Raw genomic sequence first — 17,252 nt, 5'->3', positions numbered from 1 at the left:
TGTCTGCCTCCTCTACTAGAACATCCGAAGCTGGGTCAAAACCATGTCGCCACTGTCGAAAGTGGGCACGTGATGCTCGGATGGCCAGTGGACTCATAGCTATGACCTTGGACGCCATCTCGGAGGACTCAAACTCGATCTGATAAAGTCCACATGTCATTTTCTATAAGTGCATCATATTTTGATTGCATGGCAGCCATCCAGTTTTGTGAATTTTGTGCTTCATAAAAAAACAAGGGCTCCTCTACATCACATAAGCTAGAAACAACCAAAGCATAACAATATGATGCATAAGATGCATGGTGAGAACCTTACCGAGCATGACTAGATAAAGGTGCATCCAATTTTGTAGCATTTTTTGAAACCGCATAGACTATACATTTGCCTCATTGGAATTTACATTCAAGTTTCCACCACTGAAAAGAGGCAACAAACTATCATAAATGTTATGTGAGTTTACATTGCTGTCTCTAGTAAATGATAATAAGGGCTGAATAGAATCTTTCACAAACATGAAATCTCGTGAAACGGGCGAGGGGGCTTCTGGCGAGTCCCTTTGTGGCGAAGCTGGAGGCTCCATCTGTGTCTACTGCTGTGGCGTAAGAAGGGGACGACGGGAGGGTGCTACAATTGGGCACGCCAAACATTGCTCCAAGGAGTTGAAGCAAATGCCGAAAGTGCCGAACTGCAGGGAGTAACCGAGGAGAAGGACCCAAACGTGCGGGCGAACGGGCCGAGGCGGGGGGGGGGGGGGGGGGGGGGGGGAATAGCGGGCTGGGGCAAGCGGATAGGCAACGAAAAAAGCACAGGGGATAGGGCAGCGGGCGGCGGCAGCTGGGGCTGGGGGCGGGCGGACGGGCTGGGACAGGGGCAGCGCGAGGGGGGGCAGCGGGTGGGAGGGGGGAGGCAGCCAGCAGGATGGCAAGGTAGCGTTGGGGGGGGGGAGGAGGGCAGCGGGGAGCGTAGCGGGGGGGAGGGGGTGGTGGTGGCGATGGCGGAGCGAGAAATTCACAGTAGCAGCGAGCGCATATGAATCACATTCAGTTATTCTTTGCCAAGGTTGATTTGTTCAGGAGACTCTCTCTCTCCCCCCCCCCCCCCCCCCCCCCCCCCCCTTGGTCTCTAGGCTTCTGTATCGTCGACTTTCACATGGTATCAGAGCTTGGTGTAGCTCGTGCTTGAAGCCTTTGGTGTGGAGAAGCAGGCCTGCAGAGAAGAGAAGACGCTACCAGTTGCTTGCGTTCCAAAACACTGTACTTCCCGGAGCTACCCTCTGGCAGTGCCTGTTGCGTTTTAGAACATTGTTGTTCACAGCTGCCCAAGCCCCCCTTTGCTCCCGTTAGCTTTTTGAAACACCCCCTGCAACAGAGCTTCCCGCCCCCCTTGTTCCATTGGCTGGGTTTTGAAACGCTGTGCCGATAGCACCCTGCATCTCCGTGTCAACAAGCGTTTTAAAACATTGTGCTGTCGTGGTCTTGATGGCAACGGCTCCCTAGAGCTTCCTTGGCATCTCAAAACGCTGCCCTGTTTGTTTCTCCCCCCCCCCCGGCGACAGTTTTCTCCACTTGCATTTTAAACCGCAGCTCGACAGTGCCCTCCCTCGCCTTGATGGTGACTATCTTGTAGTCTTGTGGTCCCCCCTTTGGCGGTCGACTACGAGACCTTTTTGACTGTGAATTGTGGAGCGAATCTTCCTCCCCTTTTGCAGAGGGTGTGGAGCGGTGCAGTAAAAGTGGAGATTTGGTGGTCTATGAGAGGTGGATTGTGGATGTCACCAGCGTGTGACTACTATTTATCCTTTTTGTTGATTTCTTTCTTATTATTTATTCATTTTCACTTTTTGGAAACACCCCTCTGGAAATCTAACTGCCCTGCATTGCACAACTAGTGTGGAACTGTTCAGAGAGAGTCCAGGTCCGAGGGGAAGAGAGCACTAAGGTTGGACAAGGACTATGATTAGCCAAAGTGGGGTCATTGACTAGCCAAAGTGGAATCCTTTGCTACAGAGGCTACATTTCAGTTCTTGGTGTGGCTGCAGTGTACTAAGAGGGTCAGATGACCTAGAAAGATACAATGGTAGCATCTCCTAAAATTTAGGGAACTGCTATTTTGGGACCTGAAAATGTGTTCGCGTCATTATCTCCGGAATAACAAGGGGAACATTTTATTACTCTGCCGCGAAGCCAACTCGGCAACCGGTCGAGAGATTTTTAGGCGGCAACCCCGAAACGGGAAATGGCCTGTAAATGTGCCAAGTGGCACATTTCTGTGCACTTTCCTTATGCATGAAGAAGTGGCGCTGATTTTAGAGAAGAGAGGATCATTTTGCAGTTTTTGTCACAGGTTGAGAGCTTCAATGGAGTGCTTGCTTACCTCTTATGTACAGTGCGGTGCCAGGAGTAATGCCCTGCACGCTACGCACTGCTCTCTCTCTCTCCCCTATGGCAATAATGTTATGCCCCTCTAGTGGGTTTTTCATTTGACCAATGTACAGTTGTGTGGGTTCATGCACGATTGCCAAGGCAAGAGCCTCTTGCACAGGTACTGGATTAGCTAGCGGCTAATCTTGCTTACCTCTTATGTACAGTGCGGTGCCAGGAGTGATGCCCTGCACGCTACGCACTGCTCTCTCTCTCTCTCCCCTATGGCAGTATGTTATGCCCCTCTAGTGGGTTTTTCATTTGACCAATGTATAGTTGTGTGGGTTCATGCGCGATTGCCGAGGCAAGAGCCTCTTGCACAGGTACTGGATTAGCTAGCGGCTAATCCCCCGCAGGTACAAGTGATTTGGAGAGGTTTCACGTGCGAAATCTCGTCTGATTCAAAGGGCAAGTAGCCCTACAGGTGTGGGAGCTCGAGGACTTGCTACAGATGCGACCGGCACGCAAAACGGAGCCCGAAACAGTGAATTACAGCCTGCTGTGTATTTTTGCAGGTTTAGGGTTTCGGCCCTAAACGGACCCTAATACCCCCAGGAGGTTCGGGGACGCAAGGGGACCGCTGTACAGGTGATCTGACGCATTTTCGGGGCAGAAAACAGAGAATTCAGCGTGCTGCAGATTCTCGCCAGGTTTTGCAAAGTGTCCGTATGCGTCGGGAAAGTCATCCAATGCGTGGGAATACTGACTGTGAAGGGTCCTAGTATCGTTATGCTACCGAAATCGGGCCAGAACAGTTGAAATTCAGCCAAGGTTGTGCGGGGCAGCTTGTAGGGAACCACAACTTTTATTCCCTCTGTTAAAGAATAAAGAAATACCGAAAGGGGCGCCTAATTTAGGGGCCAATTTGGTGTCGGTCTTCTCATACAGGTGCAATCTAGCAGCCTGTATCCCTTTTCCCTTTGTTGTGTCTTGAAAGTACAGGTAAAGTGGGCGACAAATTAAATGGGTGAAAGCAAATAAGGTTTATGTCTAAGGTCTACCGCCCTTTTTGGATTGAACAGGCCGGTTTCAGTGGAGCGGTTTGGGAGCAAGCGACTTTGCAGTTGAAAGGGTGTTAAGAGCTTTGGCATTGCCTCGGTGGCCTGTGGAAGGTGGATTGAGATGTGGCTTGGGTATTGAAGAGGCGGGAAATTAGAGTTGAAAAGGCGGATTGTGGAGCAGTTTGGCATAAGCCGTGGAGCGGACCGAAAGTGGCTTGGACGGAACTCTTAGCCCTTGTTATGCACAGTTTATTGTGGAGCTTTGGATTTGTTCGAGGCCTACCACATGGCAAACGTGCGTAGCGGCTATCGGTGACAGAGTCTCAGGTTTCAGAGAGGGATAGCAGATTGTGCGGAGCCCATTGCATGTGGAGTTCCCTATGCGGTGGAATTGAATCGGCTTGGATCTTTTACGGCTTGGTTTGTACGGCCATTTTTTGGAGTGTGAGAAGGTACCCAATTACTAGATCTTGCAACTTCAAAATGGCCTCCCCTTGCTCGAGCACACGCGACGACATCGACCAAAGACAACCAAAAGCTATGGATAACGGATTGTCAACCATCCATTTAGCGGCCTATGCAACGACACAGTATGCAACGACACAGTTCTCAAGGAACCCAACAAATTGTTTGGCTCGAGTTCGTGAAGTCAAAAGCAAATGGAGGAGTTCGTTAGAGGATAGCGGCAAAGGTCAGTTGGACAAGGATGGCAATACCAGTACTCAGTTAGCTGCCTTGGTACCCACGACGTACGACCGGAGTTGTTATGAATGTGACTCGACGCTTTGTTTGGCTCGAGAGTTTGAAGCCAAAGGCAAAAGCAGGAACTCACAGGAAAACAAGGATAAAGGCAAGCTGGATAGAGATTACGATAATAAAGATTTGGCAGAGGGGATCGACATGGCACACGTGGCGGTGGCCACAGTGGCCTCGACATCAGATTTCTAGTCAAATGACAGGTGTCACCACTAGCTTCAGCCAGAGAGAGGCTTGTGAGTGGTAGAGAGGGGCAAGCAATGACTGCTCCCTATAATTAATTTGGACCCGTGTGTTGGAGTTCAAGTTATTGGTGTTTGGACCCGTAGGTCGGAGTTCAATGCACATGCATCTGGCAGGGAATCAATCAAACATCTAAAACACTATGGATGGGCGTGCCAATTCATTATTGTTGGTCAAGTTATGGACAAGATGTGTTTCAACAGTTCATTATCTTGAAGTTTTATATTTTGGATGTGATGTGTTCACAGTTCCCGAATGGTGATTATTGGACGTGGTATGGTCTAAAGTTCAAAGTTTCTACAAAGGCAACCAATGCTCAAGATGGCATTACTTTCAGGTACAAAGTTGAGGAGAGCAACACCGAGGTGTATCCAGTATCCCGGCCGGTGTTGTTCATGGTAGCTTCTTCATCGACTTGGTCTCACTATTGATGTCCACTATGAGCTGCAGAGAGGGTGTTAAAGTTTAGGCATCTCAAGTGAACTGCCCAATGTGATCTTATTATTTAGTTTGGCTTTTAGGTATTTATTTTACTTATTTGTCAAAGTCTTGGGTAGGGCAATTTACTGGGATTGCTATATAAGCAACCCCTTGCCTCCATTGTATACACATTCAGTTATTCATTTCCAAGGTTGATTGGTGTAGGAGACTCTCTCTCTCTCTCTCTCTCTCTCTCTCTCTCTCTCTCTCTCTCTCCACCCTTCCGTATCGTCGACTTTGACATTTAGAGCATTCAAGATGTTGTTTGTAAGCTTTCAATGTGTCATTTGAGACCCATTGTTTTGCGTTGTGCGTCTTTCTCTCACACTTTTCCCACATTCAGCAGCCAAATGGCTCACCTTGTGAATCCCATATTAGCCGACAACGTCGAGCGTTCTTGTCGATATTTATTTTATATTAATTGAGAGAATTTATAATTGTGCGATAACTCACTCCAAGATCTGAGTTTACCACTGAGGCTTTGCGAATTAAAAGGCGCTGGCCATAAAAAAACTAGGCTAAAAATAGCCCTTCTAAAAGCTTCTACTTTTGATAGTTTCAACCCAAAAATCAACTTCTCAAAAAACGAACATCCCAAAAGCTGGCCTGTGATTTGGGTTGCCATTTCGGCATAGCCGTACAATCCGCATTTTATGGTGTTGATTGTGGCAGAATTTACGTAGTTGGATTGAGATTGAGATTGAGATTGAGTGAGATGAAATGAAATGAAATGTTATATTAACGTCTTCAAAAAGGCCAGAATGACCTATGAGACCAAACTGATACAAAAGTGGTGAATCTGTTACAATGTCTGGGTATCTTAGTACTAAAGTACTAAGTGCGAAAATAAATGCGAAAAAAACTAAATACGAAGTGTTAAATAAACTGCTTAGGAGCATTCTGAGTGTCTGGCTAGAATGCTTCTAATCCTTTGTTGTAGTCTCCTCCGGTAAAGTGTGCTTCTGCATCTTGGTCGTGGTCGTCTCAATTTCCTAAGCTCAATCGCTCTGTCAATTAGGGTGCCTTTGGTATGAATGTGGGTACTCCTTTGTGCTGGCTGCTGGCCTCTTGCTTCTCCTTCCACTCCTGCTTCTCTCGATCCGAAGAAATCTGTGATCTGCCTCTGAGGCTGTAGTGCTCTTTGTCTTCTCATTAGATTATCCCTGTGCCGGTGTAGTTCCAGTAGGTACAAGCCTAAGCATCTTTGATCTTGGTATTGCATGATTCTATCTAGAGGTCCAAAGCCTTCTTTAAAGAGGCAATGGAAATGCCCACGTATCTTATAGTATACTGTGCAGTGGCATATATAGTGTAATTCTGTCTCCGGCTCCATTCCGCATAACTTGCAAATTCTGCTCTCAGGTGGGATTCCCCTAAATCTGCCAAATTCAATTTCCAATTGTTGTGAGGATGTACGAATCTGACCAATAGCACATTTCAAACCATGAGACAGGTGGGTATCCATGTAGCTCGGGCGAATCACAAATCCATCTTCAGATAGTTGTAGGAAGTTTTCTTTGTAGTCGGCCATCTTCGTGCCCAATTCTTGTGTAGGGTCTACCCATGTCCTCTTAGCATCCAACTCTATAAGCCACGAGGACAGTTGCGCATACCAGCATGATGTATCTCCTTTCATTGCTAATTGTCGAGAGGATTCGAGGGCTAAACTAGTATATCGGCAATTATTTGTATCCCACAAACCATGTATAAAGGACACTGATCTGGTAAGAGCTTCAATTTCTATCGGAGGGGCAGCTAGTTCCGCTTGGGTAATCGCGTGTGGTACGGAGGCCTTGGCTCTAATCATTCGGGAAATCATAGATACCAAAGGTCTCTCCATTGACTTCCAATTATCCTGATCCACAGATGGTCCCCAAATCTGGACCCCATAAAGCATAGCCGAAGCCACCACTGTATCAAAGAGCCAAAGTTTTGTTCGTGGTTCTTGAAACTGCACTTGTGAACACATCCTCTCCAACCCTCCCAAGGCCGCAGAGGCTCTGGACAATCTAGCATCCGCTGTTTTCTTAAGAGTAAACTTCGGTCCTGTAAATACCACACCAAGGTATGTGTATGCATCTGTGTACTCTACTGTATCCTGGCCATATGCAAATGTAGGTGCCGATCTCCGAACCCACTGCGGTGTGGTGTTAAACACCATAACTTTGGTTTTACCCAAATTTACCGACAATCGGTTGTCCTCTGCGAATTTATGTAATGCATATAACTGCCTCTGCATTCCATCTCGTGGTTCTGCTATCAATACAATATCATCTGCATACAACAACAAAGGGATCCATGACCCTGCAAGTTGAGCACCTCTGTCACCCTCTCTATCAATGTAATCTGATACCTCATCTATATACATACCAAATAAAGTAGGGGACAGTGGGCATCCCTGCTTTACTCCAACGGTGGAATGAACAATGTCGGAATCCCCTTCTGGAGTACGTACATAACCAGTTACTGACCCGTATAAGGCCATGATCCCCCAAATAATCTCTTTGGGGACCCCTAACTCTTGCATCGTGCGCATCAATCTGGCCCTTGGTACTGTATCAAAAGCTTTCGGAAAATCCACAAAGCAACAATACATCCTTCTCCCGCTTGCTCTTCCTTCCTCAATAATGGCTCTGAGCGTAAGAATATGGTCTAAAGTGGAATAACCCCTCCTGAATCCAGCTTGTCCTGTTGCCCTTATGCCCTCATTCTCTGCCCATCTACTCAATTTTTGTTCAAGAATGGATGCGTACAATCGGGTCAATGTGTGACCTACCATAATGGTACTGTAGTTCCCGGGTATCATAGAATCCCCTGACTTGAAAATAGGTACGATAGTAGATAATTTCCAAGATTCAGGTAATCCTTCACACATGACCCGATTAAACAGACAAGGAAGGACTTCTGAAAGTAGATCCCTTGCATGGATCAGATGTTCTGCTACTAAACCCTCATGATCATATGCTCTTATTGTCTTAATCTTATCAATGGCTTTTTTCACCATTTCCGTAGTAAAGAAAGTACTAGTAGCAGGGCATGGCTCTAGCGGATCTGGTAGTGGAGGCTGTCCAGATACCATATATAATGATGTTACATATTGACCCCAAATCTCAGGAGAAGTAATTGTCAGAGGCGGTGAGTGCTCGTGAAATAAACGCAAGGCCTCATGTGAGTTCTGACTCAAGAAGAGCTGATATAAATCCTTCTCTAGTTTGGCTAAAAATGCCCTTTTCTTGCGACGTACTATACGCCGAAGAGCAATCCGAGACTGCTTATATGTGACGATCCCAAGTGTAAGCTCTTTCTGGACCTGGGTTCTCGTCTCTCTGCATTCCTCGTCGTACCAACTGTTTTGAGGCATGTTCCCAGGTCCTCTCTTCAGATCAGGCTGAGTATGTGGGTATGCCTATTGTGCTGCTCCATGTAGTATCTCTGTTAGCTGAGAAGTAATCTCCTCTACAATATATACTGGCTCGGCTACCCACATCCTATTATAGATCTTTTCCACATAGACTGAATCAGTCTCTGGCGTGAAAGTATATCTTGTGTGTGTCTTCTTCCTTTGTACTTGAGAGGCATTGTATTGGAAGGAGATTGATAAGGTCAAGAGAGCATGATCCACTGCAATCCCAACCGGTCTGGGTCCCACCTTAAAGTCCTCGATATTAGAAATAAAGCTTGGTGAAGTCATGACATAATCCATTGTACTGGCCCCATGCCTGTGCGGGAAGCATGTGAATCCCCTAGATAAAGGGAAATTCTCTAGACCATTAAGTATGGCCAAACCATGTGTAGTTGCCATCTCCATGAGATGTCTCCCATATTCAGTGTGTTCTTTATCCTGTGAGTTTCTAGTAAGCCCCTTCTGTGATAAATCCACTTCTCTGAGCATTTCCTCAGAAGTATCATAGAATACTGCTTGAGAGTTGGCCGTTCTGGCATTAAAGTCTCCTAAGAGAACGATGTCTTCATCTCTAGAGAACTCCCATATGTCATTGTTCAATATGAAGAAAGGGGACTGTCCTTTAGGTGAGGAGTAGACTGATGTACTTGGAGGGAAGTAGCATATAGCGATATATAGAAATCTACCTGTCTCGGCTCTCATTCTAACCCACATATACCTTGCTTGCTCATCTTTCCTGATAATCTGTAGTAGTGGTTTCAGCTCCTCTTTAAATAAGACTGGTACTCCTCCTGAACCCTGGCTACCTCGTAGAGATCTCTTGTCTGGTCGACCAGCTGTTTCGCATAAATACCCCTTCACATGTAGCATAAGCTGTCCCGGTATCTGGTGTGTCTCTGAGTAGAAAACTATGTCTCTTGTCCCTAAAGCTGTCTTCAAAGGCACCTACATCTAGCCTATATGATCCATTACAATTCCACACCGCTATCCGGAGTGTCGCCCCATAGGTCTCGCACTGTCATGATGAGCGCTTTTCCAGAACCACTACTTTCCCTCCTCTATAAAAGGCGATTTTCCCCTTTTCTCTTGCTGCCTGATCTCTGGCATGAGCTCTTGCATGTGTGCCACTTGTGCCAATATAAGGTCATCTCCCAAGAAAATACCGGTTTTCTTAAGAGTTGGCCTCTTCTTTAGAAATTATTTCCTTATTTCTATATTCGGGAAGCGGAGAATAAGTGCCCTATCCTTTACGTTTCCCTTCTCATCGATTCCTTTCTTGCCCACTCTCCATACATTTGTGTGAGTAGGCTCTGTGATGCCCATGCGTTGTAGCAGTTCCCTCACTTCTTCATCTACATTCCCTTTGTCTTTGACTCCTGTGACCCGCACATGCAGGGCCCGATTCTTCCTTTTCTGCTCTTACTCAATGGTCATATTAATAATGGTGGAGGTAGGTGTGCTCTCATGCATCTGGGCCTTCCCTTTCTTCGCATCCTCAATCCATTTCTTTGCCTCATCAACCTTTTCTTGTGTCTTAACAAGACGTTCCACCCATGAAGATGCCGTTTTCGATTTTTGTTCATCTCCTTCCCGTAGCTTTCATCTGATCCTTCATGTCCTCGAGCTCCTTCAGCACCGAAGGTTGGTCTCTCCCTTCTCCTTAGTTGCAGATTTGCACGCCGCAAGTTCTCCTTTTAGCTCCTCGATTGTTGCATCTTTTTCCCCCATGTGCTTTTCCATATTTGTTCTCCATGCTTCAAAACTTGCTACTGCCTCATCGAGTTTCTTTTGCATAACGCATTCTGTTACATTTACTTCAACCTTGATTAGGTTTCGTAATTCCGTTTTCAAGAGCTGAATTTCCTCGTTCTGTATCCCCCGGATCTCTCTCCTTAGTTCTCTCATCATGTCTCCATACATGGAGTTCCTGTAGCTCTCAGCGTTCGCGTGCATTTCCTTCCTGATGTCATCCCTCATATAGTTTAGCTCTGATTTGAGCATTACCTGGACCTTCTCCATCATTAGCTCATCATGTATCCTGGAGGATTTCCCAACTCGTAAGGATTCTGGTGATAGTAGAGTATCTCTGTTTCTCCGTTTGAAAGTAGCTGTTGTTTTTTTGGAGAGAGAGAGAGAGAGAGAGAGAGAGAGAGAGAGAGAGAGAGAGAGAGAGAGAGAGAGAGAGAGATGAAATGAAATGAAATGTTATATTAACGTCTTCAAAAGGACAAAGTGACCTATGAGACCAAAAAGTTACAATGTGGTGGATCTGATACAAAGTCAGAGTAACAAAAAATGACAAAATAAAATACTATGGAATCCTAAACCACTAGGTGTGAGCTAAGCAGCTATGTGGGATGGCTAAATCACAAAAGATCCAGCATCGGTCGTTGGTGGATCTCATCAATCTCCTCCATGGTCAATAGCCTGACTAGGCGTCGTGCATGTCGGGCCAAAGTGATCCGAAACCTCTGAGAGAGAGAGAGAGAGAGAGAGAGAGAGAGAGAGAGAGAGAGAGAGAGAGAGAGAGAGAGAGATTCCCGTGCGTGTATAGTCGTTGCCACGTTACCAAGTCATCACATACCCCTCTCTTAAAGAAGAGTATTTGTTTGCGATTACACTCGCGTACACAAACACTCGAGAGATATTGTTAATGGTTACTGCCCTACGCAGTCGTGTAAGCAACCAAATCATTAGACACATTCACATGACTTACGGTGAATGCTAAGTCGTTTATCACCGACATAGACTCACGGCAGGTACACACACAAGATATAATTAAGGGGGGTGATACATCAATCAAGTAATGATTTGTATGAAGTGTTATGGTGCAATATGCAAGAAGTACTCAAGTTACTTCGCATGGCAGATTAATCCAGAGTTGCTTTCAGCCACACAAAGCATACCCTACAAAACCATGCTTGATCGTGCCGTTAAATCCTTTAGATCAATCAAGTGTTGGTTTCTACTTCTACCTTGTCTTGGAAATAGACCCGTAGTATATCTTGCACATATACCTTGCTAGGCTAGGTTTACCTGTTGTTTATGCCAATACATCGATTTACACTTGGTTTGTATCAATTATTATTAAAAAGAAAAGAAAACTAGAATCATTGTTCAAAAAAAGAAACATTGTCTCTGAAATCTAAGGAAATAGTCCCCCTCCCTTTGCCACAGAGTGATGACTTTCCTTTGAGGATCAAGAATGGCAGAATCCTTATAGAACCAAGGCATGTCCAAGAGGACATCAGATTGTGGTAGCTTCATGATGTGAAAATCAGTAGCGCTAGAGTAAGCTTGTACTTCAACATGGAGACTAGGTGTGGGGTGAAGAAGTGTTGTTGGAAGAAGAGGGACATTGATAAAAGTAAGCTTTCTGGCCATCATCTTGCAAGCAGCTGCCGCATGATCCATCAATTCTTGCATGATAGAAAATTCAATGTTCAGCGAGTACTCTTGCAATGGGAAGGAAGTCCACAATAGTACGTCTCGCACTAATCTCCAAATAAATTTTTGATTATAGGCATCAAGTAGGACACATCATCAAGTTTGAAAGGTATGTCTTGTTGCAAAATGTTGATAGTGTTGATTTTTTAATCTAAAAAATTTCTATTGCAAAGGTGTCAATTGGATGGGTTTTTGAAGATTAAAGTGGGAAAGTAAGCATCCCAAATAAAATTATTTTAGTCATCGAGAGTCGTAGTAGGATACATCATCAATTGGTTCCAAGCAGAGAGAATCTTCAATTCAAAGCACCAGTTTGTGGCAAAAGTAGTTTTGCATTGTGCCGAAGTCTTTGGAGCACAAGGTTTCGATACAAGGGCACTGCACCATTGTAAATCGTTTTCTCTGAGAAAATAGGCGACTTTAAAGGTTTGGACTCTTGGGTGTAGTAGGCGTTATTAAAGACGAATCAAATTGTTGGATAAGCTGTAAAGCTTTTGGGTGGTTTTGAATATTTTACAAAGTATCAAACTTGACCATGGGTTTAGGCTCACGTAATATGGATGCAGGATAAGAAGGAAAAAAAACCAGGATACGAGGGAGAGGGTGCTGGTGGAGGTGGGGGTGAAGGTGGCAAAGTAGAAGGCACTGCCAAGGGGGAAGATACTAAATACACTTTTTATTTGCCATGGTGCAAAAAATTCTCCCATCAAGAATATTTTTTGGTAGCCGTCTGCAATTCTCGCATAAGGTCCACCAATTATTGATCAAAAGACTACCTCATCTATGTATAGTCCAAACACTATGGGAGAGAGTGGGCATCCTTGTTCCCCACCAATGGTGCTAGCAATGGTCTCTGACATACCTGCTGGGCATCGGGCCTTCTCGAATACCTTCCATCCCATGCCATGTCCGATTGGACACAAAATGATTACAGGTGTTGAAAAAGTCTCTCCCGTGGCACCATGTCAAAGGCTTTGCGGAAGTTCACAAAGTAGCAATATAGCTCTCTCTTCCTTGCCCTGACCCAATCAATCAAACATCGCAAAGTTAATACATGATCAATGGTAGAAAAAGCTCTCTTTACCTCCTGATGCATGCAACCCTCACACTCCAACGGATTCAGGCCTCCATCTAAGTTTACTGATCATGCTGATTAGAGATGCCTTGGCTATTCTTGTCGGAGCTTCGCAGGCACAAACATGCTTCATCAAGGCGTTCTACATGCCCTTGCAGACGACCCACTCAGAGATGGGTCACAAATTTCTTCCAGCTCCCAGCAAGACCAGAGAACACATCAATGTTCAGCTCATGGGAATCTGCAAGATAGAGCTAGAGGTAGTAGATCTCGACACTTGTGCCTCTCACAAACTACTTCCCACACATAGTTACTAGCACTACATCCAGGCAATTAGAGACAGAGCAGATCCTCAGAGGTCCTTTACAAAGGAGATTGATTCCATGATGCAACGGCCCATGAGAGAGTGCATGTGATGGTACTAACAAGGGCAGCTCACTGAGGATAAGAGGCTTCAGCAGTTAGGCCACCAGCTGGCTCTATTGACTCATTTATTTTCTCACATTTAAAGATTGCTACTTAAGTCTTGTGTATTTTCTGTACTAGACATTTGGATCATAAGAGGATTATGTAGTTTTCTGGTCTTGTAGGCCTTTTGCAGATGTAAATAAACATTTCATTTCATTTCTATGTATGTATGTATCCATTTGTGTGTGTACAATGATCCACTGTAAATTTATACAGTTTCTCTTTCTTATGCACATATCTTTGATAAATGATGATCTGTCTATGTCTCATGGGTGAAAGATAGAACTCAACACAGTCTTACAGAGGTGCTCATTCTACGTATCGTTGACTTTTGAAAATACAAGCTAACCATGAGCGCAATGTGTATCCCGTTTTATATCCGAAGAACGAGTAATGTTTTTGCATAATGGAGTGATAAACACAGTATCTCATGGTAAAGGTCTTTTGTGCATCTATGTTTACACGACCAACAATGATCTTTATAGTTCATTTACCATGAAAGGTTTTTTATCATATCTTTTGCAGGTCATAAATGCAGATAGGATATGCCGCCTCACTGTCACCATTGAGGCAATAAGAAGTATCCAAAAAAAGAACCTGAGGTCAAGTTTTAGAGATGTGTTCCTTAAAGTAACCTGCGAGGGAAAGTCGAGAAATTTTTCAAAGGTATCACTTCTGCTAACCCACTTGCAGATTTCCCTCAAAATTCTTTTTAATTTAAACAGGAGAATCTTGTAAAGAAAACCGTTTCTCAATGTCTCATTCCACAAAAACAAAGATAGCGCTTGATTCTATGTAGTAAATTGATTATGAATGTAAGCTTAAAATTATAGTGGTAAATTACACAAACTCTTTGTGTGCCTGATAAAACATCTTGAGCATGAGAAAAAAAATCAAAAGCTTAATTTAGTGATACACTTCAACAATTCACACAAAACTCAAAAGAAGAATTTACAAAAGATGATTTTATAAGTTCTTTAAGTTTGCAATCTATTTCGTGAGGTAATTTGAAAGATTGCAATTGCTTGCTCTAGCCAAACCTGTAGTAGTTCACAATCATCTCAGAAGGTGGTACAGACTTGTAGTATGAAGGAGGTTTACGTGGTGATTTCTACAGAAATGATCTAACTTAAATATTGTTCTTTTGGAGGTCAATTATTAAATCTATCAAGTGGAGTTAATGAGAAGTTTATGGACATTGAGCACTTCAGGATTTCAACAATATTGTTTCACTTAAATACCCCCAAAGGGATCATTTATCCTACATATTAGCAATGGGAATGTTTATTGAGGAGCAAAAAGTGCATGTATATGTTGTAGCTTTGCCACAATGTTGGGTTTTACAATAGAGTTTCTATGGTTCTAATGTAAAAGCATTGTAGGGTTGTAGGATGGAATTGATGGTTCTAACTAGAAACCCTACCAATGCAACATGCCTAGATTGGGCCTTATAAACTAATAACATCAGTCTTCAATCAAGCTCAAAAATTGCGATGAAAATCTTCATGATAGTTCGCTTGATTGGAGTAGATCAAAGAAGTGAGTACTCACTTGTGTTATATTTGTTTTGCGCCAACTTGTATTTGGGCATGCTTTTTTGAGGTGCTACATTTTAGGAATGTGTATGTGAGCATCTGTTTCTTTTTTATAAATGTTGGTTAGAGTCCATATAATAGTCTTAGTTGCAGGCACTTACACACAAAGAACACAGAGCACATACACCTGTTTCATAAAGTTTGCGACTTTGAAGAAGAAGACTTGCAATTTCTTGCTGCGAGTTGTACACACACTCAATCAATAAACAAATACGCAATTGGGGCGCTGATAGTGGCTGTTAAGGGTCATTGTGTACAGGGGCATCTCGCTTCGAAATCTTCTCCATCTCCCTTCACTTTCTTGTTTAAGCTATATCAAGTCTTCCAGGCTGTGGTAGCTCACAATTTTTCCGCTGGAACATTCGTCGAAAGTGGTTAAAGTGGTATCAGAGCTCACAGCTGCTTCCTTGCCCTTTGCAAACCAAAGAAAGGTCCTTTGCATAAACTACCATTCCAACCACACATGAAGAACAAGGAGGAGGATCCAAACATATCTTGGACCCACCAATGAGCCCCACTCATCAAGATCTTTCGGAGGAGATTCATGCACAATATGTGATTTGAAAACTATTGCACTTGGCCCATTGTCAACGTCACAATCCAAGGGATGATTTGATTGATTTAGAATCACTCCGAGGCTATGTGAATTCCCTTTTCCCTTTGTTCCCTTCTTTCCCTCCAAAGATTCTGATGTACCGTCTCATGATTCCATCTTTTTTCATCACCTACAAACCTCATCACGACAAAATTTGACTCATGTTTCTTAGTTTCTTGGAGGCATATTCAAACGTATCGCTTCAAGAGAGCGACCAACTCTCTCAAGAGTTTCCATCACCACCACTGCCCCAAACCAACGAGGAAAGCCTCCTTGAGGCTTGCGATCCTCATCCGACTTACGCAATTGCACACCAATCTGCAAAAGGCGGTTAGAAAAAGACATAATAGGAGTCCCATTTTGCTTGAGGCCTCACCAATTCTCTTTTAACCGATCAAGGTATTGCGGTGGTATAAAACAAGCCTTGATCTTGTCTTGAAAGTCGACCCAATTGTAAGATAGTGGTTCCCCATCTGCAGCATGCTCAAGATGCTTGGCTAACTGTGCCTCTTGCTAGGCTTGATACCAATTAATGGCATCACCTGACAAATACATGGTAGCAATCAAAACTTATTGCAATGCTTTTCTTGGTAGTAACGTGTCACTGAAGATGAAGGGGGTTAGGACTTCCTGATCCTAACCCTAGCCAGCTTGCAGATCTTGGCCGAGGTGCCTAAAACCTAACAGAAGCAGAAGAAGAAGAAGGCCTACCGAGTGGCCTAAGGCCTACCGATTGGCCTAAAGACAAAAGTGATTAAGATTTTTACCAACTTATAAAACCTTGGCCGAGGGACCTAAAACCCTGAAAAGAACCCCGAAACACAAACAATGCAGCAAAGACCAGCGTGGTACGGAACCGGCCCTCGGTGAATATTTACCGGCCAATATCTTGGTAACCGGAACTCCGATCACTGATCTGAAAAGACCGACGCGCTCCACAAAGTGAGCACTTCAAGCCCATGCATTCATTTCAACTCTGTCTCCTCAGCTGCAGTTGCTCAATCGGGTACGGATTTGCAATTGACTTGAACTTTAAACTGCCATAACTTCTTCACCGTAGCTCCAATCTATGAGCCGTAACGATAGGCCGGTAGAGCACATCGAGCACTGCAATTCTAGGGCACAATACCCCATCCGTGTTCACTTCAAGCATAACACTTTTTAACATCATCAAGGCATGTTTTGGCCCTTTCAACCGCATTTGACATACATTCAGCATTGAACTCGGCCTGCAACAACCAGCCCTTAATCAGGTGGTTGATGCACAAATTGCACAACTTTTTTACGCGCAGAACAAACCTAAAAAGCACGACAAAAAGCAGAAGAAAGGTGCTGACTTCCCAGGATATTTGGGTCGTCAGTCTACTTTTGAAAAGGCAAGAAAGCAGAAGAAGTGTGTTCGATTTGAAGGAGTACCCAGTTCTTCTTCTTCTTCTTCTTCTTCTTCTTCGAGTTCTTCTAGCTCATCTGACTCGAGCGACGAAGATAGAAAAGGTAAAAAGCAAAGCTTTGGAAAGGGCAAGAAAAAGGCAAAAAAGCCTAAATCTCGCCCTGTGACTGACAGTTCTACAGAGGACTCGTCTTCAGATAGTTTAGACTCTAATGACAATAGTTTTTATGTAAACAAGAATAATTTTTATAAAGCCAACCAATACGACTTTTTGGAAGACAAAAGCAAGAAAGTCCGAGAGTTTAAGGAAGGTGGACAGTCAATTAAATTTGACACGTTTTCTGGTTATAGAGATGCTTCGAAGGCTTTGTCTTTTATA

General features: G+C 44.1%; 1 protein-coding gene across 6 annotated transcripts in view; it reads left to right on the top strand.

Annotated features, from left to right (window-relative positions):
* The window catches only part of LOC147419448 (uncharacterized), an 89,687-nt gene that overhangs the window by 12,225 nt on the left and 60,210 nt on the right, over window positions 1-17,252 (top strand). For all 6 annotated transcript variants that reach the window (XM_086506299.1, XM_086506304.1, XM_086506302.1 and 3 more), the window contains one exon: window positions 13,819-13,959. In XM_086506299.1, coding sequence (XP_086362425.1) covers window positions 13,819-13,959 — 141 coding nt within the window. The remainder of the gene's footprint in view (window positions 1-13,818; window positions 13,960-17,252) is intronic.

This window comes from Adiantum capillus-veneris, chromosome 29 (genome assembly GCF_014529385.1).
Source record: "Adiantum capillus-veneris isolate H3 chromosome 29, ASM1452938v2, whole genome shotgun sequence".
NCBI classification, from domain to species: Eukaryota; Viridiplantae; Streptophyta; class Polypodiopsida; order Polypodiales; family Pteridaceae; genus Adiantum; species Adiantum capillus-veneris.
This window is presented reverse-complemented; position numbering and strand designations above follow the sequence as displayed.